The sequence below is a fragment of the Equus caballus genome, chromosome 16, assembly GCF_041296265.1.
Source record: "Equus caballus isolate H_3958 breed thoroughbred chromosome 16, TB-T2T, whole genome shotgun sequence".
Taxonomy (NCBI): domain Eukaryota; kingdom Metazoa; phylum Chordata; class Mammalia; order Perissodactyla; family Equidae; genus Equus; species Equus caballus.
Genome location: NC_091699.1, coordinates 50,975,271 through 50,997,600, shown reverse-complemented (window position 1 = coordinate 50,997,600; position 22,330 = coordinate 50,975,271). Strand labels below are relative to the sequence as shown.

The 22,330-nt window shown below is 40.3% G+C and overlaps 1 protein-coding gene across 15 annotated transcripts in view; it reads left to right on the top strand.

Moving 5' to 3' along the window:
• Window positions 1-22,330, top strand: part of KLHL18 (kelch like family member 18) — a 57,172-nt gene that overhangs the window by 5,055 nt on the left and 29,787 nt on the right. For 3 of the 15 annotated variants that reach the window (XM_070237829.1, XM_023620538.2, XM_070237831.1), the window contains exons 2-3: window positions 877-990; window positions 1,495-1,599. The exons of 6 other annotated variants lie outside the window; for them this stretch is intronic. Coding sequence is in view for 3 of the 9 variants with exons in the window: in XM_070237828.1 (XP_070093929.1) it covers window positions 3,726-3,767 (42 nt within the window). In the remaining 6 variants the exon portion in view is untranslated. Of the gene's footprint in view, window positions 1-876; window positions 991-1,494; window positions 1,600-3,691; window positions 3,768-22,330 lie in introns of all 15 variants that reach the window. 6 more of the 15 variants (XM_070237830.1, XM_023620539.2, XM_070237833.1 and 3 more) reach the window with 3 other exon arrangements.

Here is a 22,330-nt window from a genome sequence, read left to right as displayed (position 1 = left end):
CTGTCAGATTACTCACCTCCCCTGCTGATGGTGTGAAGCAGAGCAGGAAACAAACCCCATCTGCAGCATGGAGCGTGGAGGACAGCGATGTGTATGTCCAGATGTAACACCACTGTTCTATTTCAGAAGAGAAGAAAGATGCAGGCTTTTTCTGTTAGTCTTCTGGACATATGAATTCTTGACTCTTTGGATTTAGAAATGACACTGTGTTGGAAAACTTGTGCTTCTGAATATTGTCCATTCCTGGGGTTTTATACTGATTTTTGTCAGGTAGTTGTATTTATTTTCGGCCTTGCCTCTTTTTAATGAGCAATTAGAACTGAGAGGAAGAATGTGCTCCTTGAGAACACATGTGCTCTTGTGATGTAAATTCATACTCATCAAAAAGTCAGTTTTGCTCTCTTTCTTCTTCAAGTTATGTTATGGTAATGCTGTTAAATTTGGAGACCAATAACGTGAATGAGAGAGCTTGATGCTGCCTGACATGTGGGTGGGGAAAGAGAGTTGGAGGCATCTGGAAGATCAGCTACCAGCCGAGCACCGTTCATGGGGCTCACCCTGAGACTTCTGGGAGCTTGGCCACTGGCTGGGCAAATTTAAGATGCTTCTTACTGCAGGCCGTTCCGTTGTTATTTTGTACATGAGACTCCGTTGTTTGTCCCTTGGTCATACCTGATTCAGTGTATAGACTGGTTGATGGAAAATGAGGCCACATGGTTTTCCTAAAGGTGTGTTCCTAGCCCCTCCTAAGTTACAGGCATGGCACCTACCTTCCTTCTTTTAACTTGTTGAGTGTTGGACTCCCATTTCCTTTTTGGTATGGAACCAGCCAGCTTCCCCACAATTAATTTAGGAAGACCTTTTCCACCCAAACAGCTGATCACATCACCACTTGTTCCCAGTTGGGGAGAAGAGAGAATGAGAGAAGAGAGAATGAGCCAAGATGTGTGAACCAGGAGTTGGCAAGCATTTTCTGTAAAGAGCCAGATAGTAAGTATTTTAGGATTTGTGGGTCATACAGTTTCAGTTGCAACCGCTCTCTTCTGATGTTGTAACACCAAAGTACAGTAATTAAATGAATGGATGTGGCTGTGTTCCAGTAAAATTTTATTTACAAAAATAGGCGTGGGCCAAGCCCATTGGCTATAGTTGGTTGACCCCTGTTGTATACTGATATGACCTTTGTAAAGTTTAAGACTTTTGGAATAGCTTGCGCTTTCTTTATTGCCGGAGTATATACTTCTGTAGTTTCAACACAGTATCTAGAAGTTGGAAACATCTCTTGTTAAAGAGTACTGATGAACCAGAAGTGAGGAACATTTTTTTTCCAGTTCACTGCGGGTGATCATGGGACTGTCCTGTTTGGTGACTTAATAACTGACATGGGAGAAGTTACTGTTAAATTTTGTGTCTCATCTTGTGGCTCTGCTGGAGCTTGAAGCAGACTATTTCCAAAGCGTTAACTAAAGACACCGTGCTCCCTTTCTGTCTCAGTTGAAGCTGAGGATGCTTAGCTGCTTACAGAATGGCAGCCCAGAGGAGACCGTGATGGCTCCTGTGTTCCAGTGGACCTAACCAGCTGTGTTCAGGGCCGCGAAGGTAAGGGCCAGAGTTTGGGCTTTTGGCAGGCAAAGTAGAAGATCAGTAATTCAAATATGACGCAGTATGTCTGAGCAGAGTGTGCTGCGTAACTGATCAGAACACAAAAATGCTCTTCAAAAAATCAGCTCAAGAACAGATACTTGTATAACCACCTTCATGGCAGCATTATTCACAATAGCCAAAGGATGGAAGCAACCCAAGGATACATTGATAGTTGAATGGATAAACAAAATATGGTACATTTTGTTCCATACATACAAGGGAATATTATTCAACCTTAAAAAGGAAGAAAATTCTAACACGTACTACAACATGGATGAACCTTAAAGACATTATGCTAAGGGAAATAAGCCAGCCACAAAAGGACAAATATCAAATGATTCCACTTAACTGTGGTAACTAGAGCAGTCAGAGTCATACGGAAAGAAAGTAGAATGGTGATTGCTCAGGGACTTGGGGGGAAGGGAGAATGGGGAGTTAGTGTTTAATGGGTACAGAGTTTCAGTTTGCGAAGATGAAAAAATTCTGGAGATGGATAGTGGTGATGGTTGTACAACAATGTGAATGCACTTAATGCCACTGAGCTGTATACCTAAAAATGATGAAAATGGTAAATTTTATGTTATGTATATTTTACGACAATTTTTTTTTTAAAAAGAGATAATAAGCTCAAGTAGGCTTGTTACCAGGTAGGAAAGTGAGATTGCTTATAGTGCTTTGTGACTCTGAAGACACTAAAAACAGAATTTGTCTTTGTATCCAAACCCAGTGATCAGAAACATTTGATACTAAGGAGTAATCTTTCCTATTCTTAAGCTTTTGTAGCATGCTGCCTCAGCTGTTAAGAGCCAAAATTTATTGGCTCAGCCCTGTAGCTGCATTTCAGATGGTCACTTAAAAGGAATCAACTTCTAAGAGATACATTTTTATTTTTTTATTTTATTATTTTTTTAAGATTTTATTTTTCCTTTTTCTCTCAAAGCCCCCTGGAACATAGCTGTATATTTTAGTTGTGGGTCCTTCTAGTTGTGGCATGTGGGATGTCGCCTCAGCGTGGCTTGATGAGCGGTGTCAGGTCCGTGCCCAGGATCCAAACCAGTGAAATCCTGGGCTGCAGACATGCAGCATGGGAACTTAACCACTTGGCCACGGGGCCGACCCCTAGAGATACATATTTAAATGATGCACACATGTTGTAAGCTCATTTTTTCTGTGATCTGTAAAATCTAAATATCGTGTAACCTTGACAGAGCTGTCCTGAGGACCAGCAAAACACACTGTGCTAACACATCTTCCAAGTAAAGATTTGTTGGCATAGTCTATGAGTTACAAATGGCTTTCAAATTTCTATTTCTACCCCTTATTTCACTCCTAAGTACTAGACCTGCGTTTCCATCTGTCCTGTTAATCCTCATCCTCATTATGGCTAAAGTGAAGCCTCTTTGGGGCCAGCCCAGTGGTGCACTGGTTAAGTTCGCATGTTCTGCTTCGGTGATCCGGGGTTCACTGGTTCGGGTCCCAGGTGCAGACCTACACACCACTTGTCAAGCCATGCTGTGGCAGGCATCCCACATATAACGTAGAGGAAGATGGGCACGGATGTTAGCTGAGGGCCAGTCTTCCTCAGCAAAAAAGAGGAGGATTGGCAGCAGATGTTAGCTCAGGGCTAATCTTCCTCAAAAAAATAAAATAAAATAAATTTTTTAAAAAATGAAGGCTCTTCCCCTTCTAAACCGTTTCTTCTTTTGTTCCCTTTGTGTAAGGATGGCACACCATCCATCTAATCACATAGGATTGAAACTCTGGAATTGGCTTTGGCTTGCCCTCTCTCTTTTATGTGTATCTTGTGGCATTTATCACAATAGTAGTTACATAATTATATGCAGTATTGTAACTCTGTGAGAGCAGGGGCTGTAACTGAATTATTTACTGAGGTGTCTCCATAATAGGTGCTCATTAAACCATGGTTCTAATTCAAATCTTCTTCACCTTTTACCTAACCCAGGATTTCTTTAACTTTAGTAGCGAGAATGCTTACAGACCCTTTAGGGAATGATCCTTGTGCGGCTAATGGATCGTTTTTCTTCAGGCTCAGCTCTGATCATGTTGTTCTCCTGCTCTGAATGGCTTCCCATTTCACTGTCATTCAGCGGTGTACTCAGCAGGTATGTCAGCACCTCACATGTGCCAAGCACTATTCTAAGTGCTGGGGACACAGCAGTGCACAGAGCAGCCAAAGCCTCTGTGAGTGTGAGCTTACATGCTAGTAGGGGGTGGGGTGGTAGGCAATAAGCAAAAAGTAGCTGTAAAATGTCCAGTGGTGATAAGTTCTGTGAAGGAAAATAAAGCAGGATAAGGGAACTGAGAGTCCTTCTTTTTTTTAGCTGAGGAAGATTTGCCCTGAACTAACATCTGTCACCAATCTTCCTCTTTTTGCTTGAGGAAGATTTGCCATGAGCTAACATCTGTAGCCAGTCTTCCTCTATTTTATATGTGGGTCGCCACCACAGCATGGCTGATGAGTGATGTAGGTCTGTGCCTGGGAACTGAACCCGGGCTACCAAAGCAGAGCGTGCCAAACTTAACCACCAGGCCACTGGACCGGCCCCTGAGAGTGCTTTTTTGTTAGAGGGACCAGAGCCAGCCTCTCTGAGTAGGGATCTGCATGAGGTGAGGGAGTGATCCATGAGGATATCTGAGGGAAGAGTATTCTAGGCAGAGGGAATAAGCACAGAGCCCTGAGGCAGAAACATACTTGGTATTTTTGAGAATCAGCAAGAAGCTGGTGTGATAAGAGTAGAGTACCCAAGGAGAAAAGTGAGAGGTAGCCCTTCAGGCCCAACACAGTTCCTTGCATCGTACAGTATGGCTCGGTAAATACTTCCTAAATGAGTCAGTGAATGAATGAGTGACTGAAGCTAGACAGTATGTATGTATGTATTTATGAGTGAGCGAATGAATGAATGGAGCATCAGGGCAGGGTGTTAGGGTTGTACCTAAGAATGTAGGATGCATTTTCTATAGTTCATGAAGAGAGCACAGGGTTTCACTTGCACTTTCCCCTTCTGTTCAGGAGAGAGAATACTAACAGCCAGAGTGAGAGAGACCAATTCTGGCTTGTCCTCAAAGGAGCTTATATTCTTTTGCACACAGAAAATCAGAGGTTAGAAACTTGTCAGGGGAGCAGGAAGCAGAGCAGAGCTGCTCAGCTCTTGGTAGTTTTAAAAGGTGCTCCCACTCATGTTGGATAAACCTTGTCGTTTTTTTCCCCATATCCATGGGCTGTTACTTTAAGTCAGCAAAACGTCTGGGGGGAGCTACAGAGCAGTGGAAATGCAGGAGCAGCAGGTGGTGGCTGGTTGTCCATAGGATTAAGGGAAGGACTCTGATTTACCTGAATCTCTGATTATTCTAAGCTGCTCACAGAAATCTGTCCCTGCTGTCGGTGAGACTTAAGAGGGAGATGCTTAAGGATGTCCTGACAGCCACTCCTGGTTGACTTTTCTAGGACTGCCCGCTGTGGTCGTGATTCTCAAGGTCCTCCAGTCATGGCCCCTCTCTGCCCTTCTCCCCTAGTTGCCCACAGGCTCCTCCTGCTGGCTGTCTCTTCGTGACCTACGTTCTCCAACTTCTGGGCCTTTGCTCTACTATTCCTTTGGCTTGGAGTACCCGCTCACATCTGCCAGCAGAGTCCCAACCCAGGCCTCAAGGCTCTTTTCATATTTTCTTTTCTCAAGGGAAGAGAAATGGCCAAATACTCCTTCTTCTGTTCTCCTAAAGCATTTTACATTTGTGTCTGTTCACCATTGTCTTGTGGTCACAAGTTTGCACACCTGTCTCCCTGCCAACCTGTGTGTTTATATTAGGTAGAGACGCATGCCATCTTTCTTTGCCAGACCTCTCACAGTGGGGCATTGTTGTGTGAAATCTCATCTCTCCGAAGACCCGCTTCTCCTGTCCCTCTAGATGCGGTTAATCTCTCCCCCTTCCATTGTACTTACCCTTCATTACTCGGAGTATTGTCAGTGGACCAACAGCATCGGCATTCCCTGAGAGCCTGTTAGAAATGCAGAATCTCAGGCCCCCCTTAGACCTGCTGAACCAGGATCTGCTGATTCTTACATCCTGTGCACATGAATGTGTGAGAAGCATTGCCCTAACCCTCTGCTTGTACTCCCCTTACCAAACTAAACAGAGTGTAGATGTGTTTGAGTGTTTTTCTCCCCCTCTAGATGTTGGGCTCCTGAAGCATGTGAAGCATCTATTATCTTGCACAGTTCTTGGCATGCTTCAAGTGCTCAAAAGTGTTTGCTGAGTTACCCTAAAGGGCCCCTGGCATTATGTTTGAGATGCTTCTTCAGTCAGCATATTATTGAAGTGCACTTAACTGTGCATAGTGCTTTACTAGGTGCATGAGGCGCCCTGCTATGAGTGGGAGTCAGCCCTGTCTTTGGCATTTAAAGAATGGTGGGGATGAGAGGTACCTATCAATTAATTGTGAGACAAGGCAGAATGTGGTAAATTCAGTATCTGCTCAAGTGTCACCAGGGAATACCAAAGGAATGGCAGTTATCTCCAGTTCAGAGGATTTGTGATGGTTTCATGGAGGGAGTGGTGTCTGATTGGTACTTTGCAGGATGAATAGGATTTTGACAGACAGACACTGTGGGAAGAGGTATTCCAGGCTAGGGAGAGCCTGTTCAAGGGCCCAGGCATGAGAGCGCACGTACAGGGTGTTTCTTGAATGAGTAAGACATAGAAGAGTACAGTGGAAGGTGGGTTGAATGTAGACTGAACCCCTTGACTTCTCATGGTGAGGAGTCTAGACTGGTAAGAAACATCTGCAAATCAGATGCCGTTGGGGCAGTTAGATATTCAGTGGTTGCTGTGGACTCCGCCCTCCTGTCTCCCTCTCTCCTCCTATTCTACCTTGCTGGACATGGGTGGGAGGCAGGGGAGAGTTTGGAAGAGGTGGGACAGGCCTGACTGTTTTAGCCAGCTCTTTACCAACTCTTTATATGGGACCATAGCTCCGCGTCTTTTTTTCGTGCCAGCTTGTCAGCCACTTCCTCCCTCACCCCCTTCCGGAGTCACTTAACCCGGTGGGGCCCCCTCAAGCAGAGACTCAAGCTCCATCAAAGAGTTTCAGACAGTGTGCTTTAAAATGCCATCAAAACCCCAGACTGAACCCAGTATGTTTGATTATACTTGCCATCTGTTTCCCAACTCCAAGAGCTTGTGAACACTCGTCATTTCTGCCTAGGGAGGGATGGACTAATGTTCCTCTCCCCGTGTTCTGGGCTGGTGGGCAGGCCATCCAGCGTTCAAGATAAAGGTACACCCACCGACCCCATGTTTCCTTACGTGCCACTTTGTTAGAAATGCACTTGAACAAGGCAACTGTGGTGTGGCTTGTTTATTTCTTCTGGGGTCAGGAATGCACTGTTGGCCTGGAAGTCACACACCCCACTAGTTGGCCCTAAGCCTTACCATCTTTTTCTTGAGCCTTTTACTTCAGCTAATTGAATTTTCAGATAAGGTGAGAGAATAACACTCCTTATGCTTTAGTCGAGGGTCAGTGCCTTCCTCCCACCAGCTCCACCAATCCTGAGCCGGAAGATCAAGCTTAAAAAGAAGAGGTAAAACTCATCAGAAGTTTTGTTATTTGTTTATATCTCAGATGAAGGACTGAGAGCTGCCTTTTAGATGAAATAGCCTTTAGGAGTCATTAAGTACACTTGAGAATGAGACACTGTGTTCAGTGCTAGGACACAGCCTTTCCTTTCTTTGGGAAGAAATTTTGGTCTGGATAGGGAGACTTTCATTAGCAACTATATAATGTATGCTAAAATATATGCTGGAGGCTTGTCCCAGGTGCTACAGGAAAGAGAAAGCTGACTGCCTGCAGGTCAGGGAAGCCCCTCAGCGGAGGCAGCATCTGAGCTAGATCTTCAGTGATCAGGAGTAATTCACTTGAGCAGAGGGAATAGGGCAATTTAGGGGAATTGCCAACGGCTTAGAAGAGAGGCATGGTGGGCGATAAACTGGTTGGGCTAGATCGGGCTTCGTTTAGGATTTGGATCTGACTTGGGGAGCCCAACAAAATGGAGACTTTGTGACATACTCAGTTATATATTGAGTTGACCCATTCAGAAACTTCATTCGTTCACCAAATACTGAGTGTTAATTGCTAAACTATTCCAGAAAACGTACAAAGATTGCTGCCTTGGTGGAACTCATGTTTGAGTAAGATAGGTAAGTTAGTTATAACAGGCCGCCACTGTTCGTTCTTGTCAAGATTACCAATGACATCCACAATAGAGAGCCATTCCATAACCACAAAGATGTCCCTTTATAGTCACACCCATCCCCCTCCCACCCACCATCCCTGATCTCTGGCAACCACTAATTTGTTCTCCATCTCTCATTTCAAGAATGTTATATAAATGGAATCGTAGAGTATGTGACCTTTTCAGATTGGCTTTTTTCACTCAGCATTAATGGCTTTGAGGGCCATCCAAGTTGTTGTGTATATCGATAGCTTTCTCCTTTATATTTCTGAGTAGTATTTCATGGTATAGCTGTACATTTTAAAAACATTTTTTATTGAGGTCATAATAGTTTATAACATTATCACATTTCAGCTGTATGTTATTATTTGTCCGTGATCATATATATGTGCCCCATTAACCCTTATGCCCACTCCCAACCCCTTTCCCCTCTGGTAACCACTAATCTGTTATCTTTGTCCATGTGTTTGTGTATCTTGCACATATAAGTGAAATCATGCAGTGTTTGTCTTTCTCTGTCTGGCTTATTTCACTCAGTATAATACCCTCAAGGTCCGTCCATGCTGTTGCTAATGGGACAATTTTGTCTTTTTTTATGGCTGAGTAGTATTCCATTGTGTATATGTACTACATCTTCTTTATCCAATCATCAATCAGTGGGCACTTGGGTTGTTTCCACATCTTGGCTGTTGTGAATAATGCTGCAGTGAACATAGGGATGCCTAAGTCTCTTTGAATTATTGATTTCAAGTTCTTTGGATAAATACCCAGTAGTGGGATAGCAGGGTCATATGGTATTTCTATTTTTAACTTTTTGAGAAATCTCCATACTGTTTTCCATAGTGGCTGCACCAGTTTGCATTTCACCAGCAGTGTATAAGGGTTCTGTTTTCTCCACATCCTCTCCAACATGTGTTATTTTTTTGTTTTGGTGATTATAGCCTTTCTAATGGGTGTAAGGTGATATGTCATTGTAGTTTTGATTTGCATTTCCCTGATGATTAGTGATGTTGAACATCTTTTCATGTGCCTATTGGCCAACTGTATATCTTCTTTGGAAAAATGTCTGTTCATATCCTCTGCCCATTTTTTGGTCGGGCTGTTTGTTTTTTGGTGGTTGAGTTGTATGAGTTCTTTATATATTTTGGAGATTAACCCCATGTCGGATATGTGATTTGCAAATATTTTCTCCCAGTTAGTGGGTTGTCTTTTTGTTTTGTTCCTGGTTTCCTTTGCCCTGCAGAAGCTGTTTAGTCTGATGAAGTCCCGTTTGTTTATTTTTTCTTCTGTTTCCCTTTGCCCGAGTAGAAATGGTATTTGAAAAGATCTTTCTAAGATCAGTGTAAAAGAGTGTGGCCTATATTTTGTTCTGGGAGTTTTATGGTTTCACATCTTATCTTGAAGTCTTTAATCCATTTTGAGTTAATTTTTGTGTATGGTGAAAGATAATGGCTTACTTTCATTCTTTTGCATGTGGCTGTCCCGTTTTCTCAACACCATTTATTGAAGAGACTCTCCTTTCTCCATTGTATATTCTTAGCTCCTTTGTCAACGATTAGCTGTGCCTAGATGTGTGGTTTTATTTCTGGGCTTTCAGTTCTGTTCTGTTGATCTGTGTGTCTGTTTTTGTACTAGTGCCATGCTGTTTTGATTACTATAGCTTTGTGTAGTATATTTTGAAGTCAGGGATTGTGATGCCTCCAGCTTCATTCTTTTTTCTCAGGATTGCTTTAGCTATTCAGAGTCTTTTGTTGCCCCATATGTATTTTGGAATTCTTTGTTCTCTTTCTGTGAAGAATGTCATTGGAATTCTGTAGAATTGAATCTATAGATTGAATCTGTAGATTGCTTTAGGTAGTGTGGACATTGTAGCCATGTTTATTCTTCCAATCCTTGTGCATGGAATATCTTTCCATTTCTTTGTGTCATCATCAATTTCTTTCAATAATGTCTCATAGTTTTCATTGTATAGTTCTTTCACCCTCTTGGTTAAATTTATTCCTAGATATTTTATTCTTTTTGTTGCAATTGTAAAAGGGATTGTATTCTTGAGTTCTCTTTCTGTTAGTTTGTTATTAGAGTATAGAAATGCAACTGATTTTTGTAAGTTGATTTCGTACCCTGCAACTTTGCTGTAGTTGTTGATTATTTCTAATAGTTTTCCGATGGATTCTTTAGCATTTTCTATATATAAAATCATGTCATCTGCAAACAGCCATAGTTTTACTTCTTCCTTGCCAACTTGGATTCCTTTATTCCTTTCTCTTGCCTAATTGCTCTGGCCAAAACCTCCAGTAATATGTTGAATAAGAGTGGTGAGAGCTGGCACCCTTGTCTTGCTCTTGTTCTTAGGGGGATGGCTTTCAGTTTTTCCCCATTGAGTGTGATGTTGGCTGTGGGTTTGTCATATATGGCCTTTATTATGTTGAGGTACTTTTCTTCTGTATCCATTTTATTGAGAGTTTTTATCATAAATGGATGTTGGATCTTGTCACTTGCTTTCTCTGCATCTATTGAGATGGTCATGTGATTTTTATTCCTCATTTTGTTAGTGTGATATATCACATTGCTTGATTTGCAGATGATGAACCATCCCTGCGTCCCTGGTATAAATCCTACTCGATATTGGTGCTTGATCCTTTTAATGTATTGCTGTATTCAGTTTGTCAATATTTTGCTGAGAATTTTTGCGTCTATGTTCATCAGCTATATTGGCCTATAATTTTCCTTCTTTGTGTTGTCCTTGTCTGGCTTAGGAATCAGGATGATGTTGGCTTCATAAAATGTGTTAGGAAGTGTTCTGTCTTCTTCAAGTTTTTGGAATAGTTTGAGAAAAATAGATATTAAATCTTCTTTGAATGTTTGGTAGAATTCTCCAGAGAAGCCATCTGGTCCTGGACTTTGGGTTTTTTGGGAGATTTTTGATTTGTTTCAATCTCTTTATTTGTGATTGGTTTATGCAGATTCTCTGTTTCTTGTTTATTCAGTTTTGGGAGGTTGTAGGAGTCTAAGAATTTATCCATTTCTTCTAGATTGTCCAATTTGTTGGCATATAGTTTTTCTTGGTAGTCTCTGAAAATCTTTTGTATTTCTGTGGTATCTGTTGTAATTTCTATTCTTTCGTTTCTAATTTTATTTATTTGAACATTCTCACTTTTTTTCTTAGTGAGTCTGGCTAAAGCTTTGTCAGTTTGGTTTATCTTCTCAAAGAACCAGCTCCTAGTTTTATTGATCCTTTCTACTGGTTTTTTAAATTTAAATTTCATTTATTTCTGCTTTAATTTTTATTGTTTCCCTCCTTCTGCTGACTTTGGGCTTTGTTTTCTTTTTCTAGTTCTGTTAGGTATTGTTTAAGATTGCTTATTTGAGGTTTTTCTTGTTTGCTACAGCGAGCCTGTATTGCTATGAATTTCCCTCTTAGGACTGCTTTTGTTGCATCCCATATGAGTTGGTATGGTGTATTTTCATTTTCATCTGTCCCCAAATATTTTTTGATTTCTCCTTTAATTTCTTCAATGATCCATTTGTTGTCCAGTAGCATGTTGCTTAGTCTTCACATGTTTGTCACTTTCCCAGCCTTTTTCTTGTAGTTGATTTCTAGTTTCATAACATTATGGTCTTAAAAGATGCTTGATATGATTTCAATCTTCTGAAATTTGTCGAGGCTTGCCTTGTTTCCCAGTGTATGGTTTATCTTTGAGAATGTTCCATCTGCACCTGAGAAGAACGTGTAGTCTGCTGTTTTTGGATGAAGTATATATATCTATTAAGTCCATCTGGTCTAGTCTTTAATTTAATTCAACTATTTCCCTGTTGGCTTTCTGTCTGAATGATCTATCCATTGATGTAAGTGGGGTGTTAATGTCCCCTGCTATTATTGTGTTGCTGTTATCTCCTTTTAGTTCTGTTAATAGTTGCTTTATATACTTTGGTGATCCTGTGTTAGGTGCATGTATATTTATAAGTGTTATGGCTTCCTGGTGGATTGTCCTCTTTATCATTGTATACTGCCCCTCTTTGTCTCTCATTGTCTTTTTTATCTTGAAGTTTACTTTGTCTGCTATAAGTATGGCAACACCTGCTTTCTTTTGTTTCCTATTAGTTTGGAATGTTGTCTTCCATCCCTTCACTCTGAGCCTGTGTTTGTCTTTAGAGCTGAGATGTGTTTCCTCGAGGCAGCATATTGTTGGGTCTTGTTTTTTAATTCATCCAATGGCTGTACATTTTGTTTAACCATTCATCTGTTGAAGGACACTTAGATTTTTCCCAGGTTTGAGCTATTACAAATAAAGCTACTACAAACATTCATTTACAGAAGTTTGCATGAATGTAAGTTTTCGTTTCTTTGGGATAAATGCCCAAGAGTAGAATTCCCGTGTCATATGGTAAATTCATTTTTAGTTTTAGAAGAAATTGCCAAACTATTTTCCAGAGTGGCTGTACCATTTTACATTCCTACCAGCATGTATGAGTACAGTGGTTTTTATGTGTCAACATGACTAGGCTGTGGTGCCCAGTTGTTTGGTCAAATACCAGTCTAAATGTTGCTGTGAGGATATTTTTTAGGTGTGATTAACATTTAAATTAATAGACCTTTAGGTAAAGCAGATTACCTTCCATAATGTGGGTGGGCCTCATCCAATCAGTTGAAGGCCTTAAGAGCAAAAACTGAGATTTCCCAAAGAAGAAACAGTTCTTCGCTGCAACGTAGAAACCCTGCCTGAGTTTCCCACCTGCTGGCCTGCCCTGCAGATTTCAGACTCTTAGACTATAACATCAAATCTTATCCAAATCTCCATCCTGCCAGCTCACCCTATAGATGTCAGACATGCCAGCTCCCATAATTATGTGAGCCAGTTCCTTAAAATCAGTCAGTGTCAGTCCCAATTTCCCTCTCCCTGTCTCCCCTGCTACACATATGTGTACACAGCACGGATCATATCCTGTTAGTTCTGTTTATCTACAGAACCCTGACTAATATAATGAGTGACCCAGTTCTTTTCTGTCCTCCCCAGCATTTGGTATTACCACTGTTTCTTTTGTAGTTTTTTTGGTAATAAATCATGAAATGGGTAGAGTAATTCCTCCTAATTTATTCTTTTATTTTACTCATTTTTTTTTTTTTACCTTTTTAACCATTTTTAAGTGTACAATTCAGTGGTATTAAATGCATTTACAGTGTTGTGTGACCATCACCACTGTCTATTAAGAAAACTTTTTCATCACCCAAACCAGAACTCTATAACCATTAAGCAATAATTCCCCATTGCCCCTTCCCCTAGCCTCTGTTGTATTTTCTATCCCTATGATTTTGCCTATTCTAGTCCTCTCGTATAAGTGGAATCATAACAATATTATCCTTTTGTGTCTGGTTTATTTCACTTAGTATAATGTTTTCAAGGTTTGTCCGTGTTGTAGTATGTATTAGCATTTCATTCCTTTTTTAAAAAAAGCAGAAGTTAATTTTAGAGTAGTTTTAGGTTCACGGCAAAATTGAGCAGAAGATGCAGAGATTTCCCATACACCCTATCCCCATGGCACACACAGCATCCCCGACTATCAATATCCCACACCAGAGTGGTACATTTGTTACAACGATGAACCTACATTGACATATCATCATCATCCAGAGTCCATTTACATTAGAGTTCACTCTTGGTGGTGTATGTTCTATGATTTTTGACAAACATATTAAGACATGTATCTGCCATTATAATATTGTCCAGAGTAGTTTTACTGCCCTAAAAATCCTCTGTGCTCCACATATTCATCCCTCCCTCCTTTCTAACTTCTGGCAAGCACTTATCCTTTTATTGTCTGCATAGTTTTGCCTTTCCCAGAATGTCACATGGTTAGAATCCTACTAAATGTAGCCTTTTCAGGTTGACTTCTTTCACTTAGTAATGTATATTTAAGGTTCCTCCATGTCTTTGCATGGCTCCATAGCTCATTTCTTTTTGCTGCTGAATAATATTCCATTGTCTGGATGTACCACAGTTTATTGATCCATTCACCTACGAAGGGCATCTTGGTTGTTCCAAGTTTTGGCAATTATGAATAAAGCTGCTATAAACATCCATGTACAGGTTTTTGTGTGGACATATGTTTTTAACTCCTTTGGTAAAACCCCAAGGAGCATGATTGCTGGATCATATGGTAAGAATGTGTTTAGTTTTGTAAAAAAGTGCCAAACTGTCTTCCAAAGTGGCTGTACCATTTTGCCTTCCCACCAGCAGCAAATGAGAGTTCTTTTTGCTCCACGTCCTTGTCAGCATTTGGTATTGCCAGTGTTTGGATTTTGGCCATTCTAATAAATGTCTTGTGGTGTCTTGTTTTTAATTTGCATTTCCCTGATGACACGATGTGTAACATCTTTTCGTATGCTTATTTGCCGTTTGTGTATCTTCTTTGCTGAGGTGTCTATTAAAGTCTTTTGCCCATTTTTTAATTCCATCTTTGTTATTGTTGGGTTTCAAGAGTTCTTTGTATATTTTGAATAATAGTCCTTTATCAGATATGTCTTTTGCAAATATTTTCTCCCAGTCTGTGGCTTATCTTCTCATTCTCCTGATTTCATTCCTTTTTTAAGGCTGAATAGTATTCCATTGTTTGTGTATACCGCATTTTGTTTATCCATTCATCTATTGATGGGCACCTGGGTTGTTTCCACCTTTTAGCTATTGTGAATAGTGCTGCTGTGAACATGGGTATGCAAATATCTCTTCAAGACCCTGCTTTCAGTTCTTTGGGTCTATACCTAGGAATGGACTTACTGTATCATATTGTTACTCTATGTTTAACTTTTTGAGGGACTGCCCAACTGTTTTCCACAGTGGCTGCACCATTTTACATTCCAAGCAACAGTGTATAAAGGTTCCAATTTCTCCACTTCTTTGCCAACGCTTGCTATTTTCTGTTTTTTTGATAATAGCAATCCTCATGGGTGTGAAGTAGTATCTTATTCTAGTTTTGATTTGCATTTCCCTGATGAGTAATGATGTTAAACATCTTTTCATGTGATTATTGGCCATTTGTACTTTCTTCTTCTTGTTCAAGTTGTTTTAGTTATTTTAGATCCTTTACCTTTCCATATAAATTTTAGAATAATCTTGTCTATCTATAAAAATAATCTTGCTGGAATTTTGATAAGAATCGCATCAAAGCTGTACATCAATTTGGAGAGAATTAACATCTTTACTGTGTTGAGTGTTGTAATCTTTGAACACAATATGTCTCTTCATTTATTTAGATCTTTGATTTCTTTCATCAGCATTTTGTAGCTTGCAAGGGCCTGTACATCAGTGTGTTAGATTTACACCTAAGTATTTGATTTTTTTGAATGATTATATATGTAATTATATTTTAAATTTTGGTTTCCACATGTTAATTGCTAGTATGTGGAAATACAATTGATTTTTGTATGTTGATCTTGTGTCCTACAACTTGTATGTATCCTGTGACCTTGCTGAACTCACTTATTAGTTCTAGGTGCATTGTTTTTGTTTTTCATAAATTGCTTTGGATTTTTCAGTGATGTAAACCATCATGTCATTGGCAAACAGGGATAGTTTTGTTTCTTATTTCCTAATCTGTATTCCTTTTATTTCATTACACTGGCTTAGAACTTCCAGGACTCTGTTAAATAGCAATGGTAAGAGTGGACATCCTTGCCTTTTTCTGCATTTTATGGGAGAGCATTCAGTCTTTTACCAATAAGTATGATGTTAGGTAAAGGTTTTTTGTAAATGTTCTTTGTCAAGTTGAGGAAATTCCCCTCTATTCCTAGTGCTTTAAGAGTGTTTATCATATATGGGTGTTGAATTTTGTTAAATGCTTTTTCTACATCAATTAAGAGGATTGTGTGACTTCTTTTTTCTTTAGCCCATGAATTCTGTTTGTTAATATTTTGTTAAGGATTTCTGCGTGTATATTCATGAGGGAGATTAGTCTGTTGTTTTCTTTGTATTGTCTTTGTCTTGATATTAGGCTAATTCTGGCTTCATAAAATCAATTAGGAGTTGTCCCCTCCTCTTCTATTTTCTGGAAGAGATTGTTTAGAATTAGTATTAATTCTTTTTTAAATATTTGGTGGAATTCTCTAATGAAACCATTTGAGCCTAGAGATCTCCTTTTCAGAAGTTTTAAAATTGCAAAATCAATTTCCTTAATAGTGTAAGGCTATTAACATTATCAGGGTATCATTATGGTGGGAGAAAAAGAAAGTGGAGCTGTGGGGAAGGAGAAACATTTCTTCAGAATCTACTGTCCACATTCACAGAAAGGAAGTAAGTGGCCCTTGTTCCTATCTGTCTGACGTCAGGCAGGTCACATACCTCAGAGTTATGGTGGGGATTCAGATGGTGGGTTTGGTTATCCCTATCCAAAATAATGATAACTTTTCCAAGAAAATAAACTGCTGAGAATGCAACAAATGAGTCATCCATGCAGAAGATATATCTATTGACCATTTCTGTGTGCCCCTCAGTGTTCCTAGTCAGTAAAACACTGTTTGCTGTATGCCTTTGATACGTGTAGTGGATGCTGTCACTGAGGTGTTTTTACAAACGGGGTCCTTTAACACCTGACTGGTGAGCAGAATGGGGGCCTTGAGACACCACAGGGTCCAATCAGAGCTGAAGCCACCTTCAGTCGTAGCCCTTCTACTAAGGCCAGGAAGGAAGGTCTCCCTTTTCTGAATTCCCCCAGGGCTTTCTCTGGACTGCTGTGCTCAGAACTCTGGCTCTTAATGGCAGAACTAGTCTCAGCAAGACCAGTTGTTTATTGGCTTATGTAATCAAACTGGAGAAAAGACAGGGTTGATGGTGGGCCTGGGGCACTGAAATGCTGCCAAGACGCTTTGCCTCCTTGGTCAGCAACCTCCTTCCGCTGCAGACTGGTTTTCACACAAGGAGGGTGATGGAGCATCTGATCTGACGGCTCCCTGCTGCTCTGGAGGGACTGTTCCTTTTTCTTCTTTCTCATTTGAAAAACTCTGAGGAAGGGTCTAATTGGTAGGGCCTAGGTCATATGTTGTGTAGTGTGGTTGGAATGAAGATAGAAGTTCCCAGGAGAAGGTAAGGAGCGTTGGACAGAGCTGACATGAGATGGAGTCTGTAGCTAGTCATATATTTTTGGAAGGTTGTTAGTGGCATGTGTTGAAGACACAAGAGTTTTCTGTTAACCTCCAAGTAACCAAAATAGTTGATTAATAGATTATCATTATCATAATATTATAGATAATTGATAGTTTATGATCCTAATATTAACATATAGTTAATAGCTCTATCTGTATTATATAGCTATGTAAAGATATATATTATATCTAGTTAATAGTAATAATAGATTATTGTTATAATAGCTCTCGTGTGGCATGGTTATTTGAAGATTTACTGTACCTATTTACATATTTAAGAAAAATTTGAAGGAAATGAGTAGAAAATAACTATGCCTCCTGCTCAGTCTTTTCTAAATTTAACTGAGAGAACCCGGTTCATTTTGACTATACCCTTTGGTGACACTGCCATCTTTTCAATGAGGTTAATTTATTTTCACAGGGAATTGTTGATTTTCTGGGCTGCTATTGAGGATAGAGTTGGTATTTTAATTTCAGTGAATATTTACTGAGCTGTTTAAGGGATGTGCAAGACCCTTATTACCCTCAAAGAGTTTGAAGTCCCCTGGAGTAGGTAAAAACAGAAAAGTCCAGTACTTGAGACTGAGGCTTCACATCTCGAACATGGAATAGCCTTACTCCTCTCACATCTGAGTAAGGTTTCAGTTAGGGGTGGAGAACTGGGCTGAGCTGGCTTTGTGCTTGATGGTTGCTGAATAAGGTGGAGGATTGGTTGATGCCTGAGGTAGGAAGGCAGATGCTTCAAGGCATCTCCACGCAACTCACTTCCTACACTTCTGATGGACTAGGCTGCATTATTTGCTGAGGCAAATTAGCGTTTAAACTCCATGGAGGGTGGAGAAAGAGAAAATAATTGTGTAACTATGGCTAAGAAACTGAAGTTTTTTAAAAAAGGCACATTGGTGGTGGCAGGCCCATATGGGCCAATGGCTCCAGTGTGAAAGCTTCTGTTTTAGGCCTAGCTCATTTTCTTTTGAAAGGAGCAAGCATTTTGTGTAAGACCTGGTTATCTCAGTGCTGAATTCCACAGAGTGTGAACAGTTCATACTAGTTCAGCAGGGGGAGTCTGTGAATACCTGCAGAACGTCAGGTGTGATGTGGGCTGGGAGAGGGGGTATCCTAGATAAGTGATCGGCGTCTTCTCCTTTCTAGAGAACATGTTCACATCCCTCTTCAGAATATTTGTTCCCTATGATTCTAAAGCAGAGGTCAGCAAATTTTTTCTATAAAGGGCCAGATAGTAAATATTTCTGACTTTGTGGGCCATTGGTTACTATTATAGCTGCTCAGTTTTGCCAATGTATAGGCATGATTATGTACCAATAAAACTTTATGTATGGGCGCTGAAATTTGGGTTTCATATCATTTTCACATCATGAAATATGTCTTCTTTTGATTTTTTCCAGCCATATAAAAATGTTAAAACTATACTTAGCTCTCATGGACTGTGCAAAAACAAGAGACAGGCCAGATTTTGGCCCATAGACCATACTTTGCTGACCCCTTCTCTAAAGATCTTAAAAATAAATTATATAAAGTTCTAAATTGGAAAACATTTTATTTATTTAGCAAGCACTTATATAGCACTTAATATGTGCCATGCACTGTTTTAAGTGCCTACAGATGTTAGCTAATTTAATCCTCACAGTAACCACATGAGGAAGGTACTATTTACCCCATCTTGCAGATACATACATTGAGGCACAGAGAGGTTAAGTAACTAGCCCAGGGTCACACAGCTAGTAAACGGCAGAACCCAGATTTGAACCTAGATAATTAGCTCCAGAGTACCTGTTCTTTTTTATTTTTTTTATTGTGGTAACAGTGGTTTAGAACATTATATAAATTTCAGGTGTACATCATTATATTTTGATTTCTGTGTCGATTACATCATGCTCACCACACAAAGATATTATAATCCATCACCACACACGTGTGCCTAATCATCCCTTTCACCCTCCTCCCTCCCATCTTCCCCTCTGGTAACACCAATCCAATCTCTGTCTCTATATGATTGTCTGTTGTTGTTTTTATCTTCTACTTGTGAGTGAGATCAAATGGTATTTCACTTTCTCCCTCTGACTTATTTCACTCAGCATAATACCCTCAAGGTCCATCCATGTTGTCACAAATGGCCGGATTTCATCATTTCTTATGGCCGAGTAGTTTTCCATTATGTATATATACCACATCTTCTTTATCCATTCATCCCTTGATGGGCGCTTAGGTTGCTTTCAAGTCTTGGCTATTGTGAATAATGCCACAGTGAACATAGGGGTGCATGTGTCTTTACGCATTCGTGTTTTCGTGTTCTTTGGATAAATACCCAGCAGTGTAACAGCTGGATCGTATGGTAGTTCTATTCTTAATTTTTTGAGGAATCTCCACACTGTTTTCCATAGTGGCTGCACCAGTTTGCACTCCCACCAGCAGTGTATGAGGGTTCCCTTTTCTCCACATCCTCTCCAACACTTGTTTCCTGTCTTGTTAATTATAGCCATTCTGACGGGAGTGAGGTGATATCTCATTGTAGTTTTGATTTGCATTTCCCTCATAGTTAATGATATTGAACATCTTTTCATGTGCCTGTTGGCCATCTGTATATCTTCTTTGGAGAAATGTCTGTTCCTATCTTTTGCCCATTTTTTAATTGGGTTGTTAGTTTTTTTGTTGTTGAGACATATGAGTTCTTTATGTATTTTGGATATTAACCCCTTATCTGATATATGGTTTGCAAATATCTTCTCCCAATTGTTAGGTTGTCTTTTTGTTTTGTTGATGGTCTCCTTTGCTGTGCAGAAGCTTTTTAGTTTGATGTAGTCCCATTGGTTTACTTTTTCTATTGTTTTCCATGCCCGGTCAGACATGGTACTTGAAAATATGCTGCTAAGACTGATGTCGAAGAGCATACTGCCTATGTTTTCTTCTAGAAGTTTCATGGTGTCGGGTCTTAGATTCAAGTCTTTAATCCATTTTGAGTTAATTTTTGTGTATGGTGTAAGATAATGATCTACTTTCATTCTTTTGAATGTGGCTGTCTAGTTTTCCCAACACCGTTTATTGAAGTACCTGTTCTTATCCACCATGGTATGCTCTCTCTGTTAACAAATTTATAATTATTAACTTTCTAGCCTAAAGGAATTTTAGAGAGTAATCCATCCCTACTACGTCTCCATTTTGTAGACTCATTTTTACACACCAGCTTCATAGCCTGTATGATTCAAATTTGTACCTCAATAAAGTTATGGATTACTGCTTATCACACACTTTCAGCTTCTCTTGTGACTGCCTAAAAGCTTAGTCTTAAAGCCCGCTGATCCCAAGGGTAATCTGTCTGCACAGGCTGGAACTTAACTGTTTACTTATTGTTTTATTTATGTTCATTGTGAGCTCCTTGAAGGCAGGAGCAATGGTATCAAAATGTTTTCCATCAGAGAAATCTATTCTGGGTGTATCTTTTGCCTTCTTTGGGAACACCTGTCTCAGATTACTCCCAACTCAGATTTTGCCCTGCCTCTTTTCCTGCTTGAATAAGCAGCTGCTTGAACTTTGAGCCCCACCTGCCTGTCATAGGGACAGAATTTGTGGTGTCACACTACCCTATCCCTGTTGATCCAAAGATACCAGCAAGGAGGGCCAGGAAAGGACAGTTTCCCAGTCTTTCCAAGGAAGAAAATGCGAAGGGGTGTGTTTTAAAGCAAGTCAAAACTTAGGTAGGCGATGAGGTGCCCAGGATTTCTGGTTCCTTTTGCTTAGTCATTGTCTTAGACTCTGCTAACCAGGAGGGACCGCAGAGCACCTCTGGTGCTGGGGTTCCTGCATCACAGGGATTCCTCAGAGTAATTGCAAGGTGTCGTCAAATCCAATTGTGCACCCGTCTGTAGGCTAGATAAATGATATCTGGTACGTGTGTGTACAGTTACTTTTCAAATGTATGTAGATGCCATCATGATCAGAAAGAAAGGCTTTACTGGATTTGTCTTGGCTGCTGTTACTCTCACAGCTACTACTTATTGAGAAACCTGATCCAGTTAAAGCCCCTTATTTACAGATGAAAAAAATGAGGCTCAGGGGTGAAGGGAAGAGACTTGCCTGCGTCATATAGAAAGGAACAGCTGGCCTGGAAGCTGGTGCAGTTTGTACTATATGGCTTATGCTCTCTGTCTCCCCTGGGATGGGCACAAGTAAAGGGATTGGCAAGTATTTCGACCATTAATGCTATGCTGAACTTTCCAATATTGTCTAATAGAGTGATTGATTGCAGTGAAGTTTACCAGTATTTATAGTGCTTCTCTTGAGAATCTCAGGTTTTTTTTTCCCACTGTATTCCTTGCCATGCCCCCATAAATAATAATCCAGTATTCCAACCTGGAAACCTGAGACATGGTAAAATTGGGCAGCTTGCTTATACCTATAGTAGAGCGGGCCCTAAAATTCAGTTTTCCCTGGATCGGGGTTCTATTAATCAGACTGAACTTGTAAGGATTTCAGTTATTTGTATCTTAGTCTTTTTGTGGCTGTTGCTCTCAGCTGGGTGCAAGAAAAACTTTTGTAAAATGTCTCCTAAGTGCCTGATACTGTGCTAGGTATTTTCACGTGTATTATATATCACTTAATTTAATGAGACCAAAGTTGCTATTCTGAAGCCCCTCTCAGAAGCAGCTAAATAGCTTCAATTTGCTCCAAAGCCCATCCATCCAGTCATTTATTTATTCATCTATTTACCATTATGGAGCACCTCTGTCAGGTCTGCACATGTGCCCGTTGGTGGCCAGCCTGGAACAAATCAGCCTAAATCCATCCTTCCAAACAAGACCCAGGACTGGCAGCAACATCAGCTTGGTCTGCACACACATCACTTTTTTCTCACTGACATTTCAGGAATTTCAGGTGACCCTGACAGTTCGGTCAAATGACATTCATATCAACCGTTCTCATATACTTTTATGCTAAATCTTTTCAAAAACCCTTGAGAAGTCAGATGAATAGGAATGATCTCCTTTTGTGAGTCGGGAAACCAAACATGGAGGAGGCCTGTGTGAGGTAATGCAGCTAGTGCGGGCCTCCTAACTCCAGTGCTTCTGCCACCCCGCCTGTCTAGTGGCAGGGTGCACCAGTGCTGCTCCTAGACTCTTCTACCTCCAGACATACATCTCCGAGCTTCTCTTCTCGTTGCCTTTCTTCCTTCTGCCCCTCCCTTCTCTGTTTCTATGTGGATGCATCCTCTACTAGGTGGTCTTTAAGTGTTGGAGTTCCTCAAGGCTGTCTTACATCCTCTTTGCACTCTGAGCTCTCACCCTTAGTC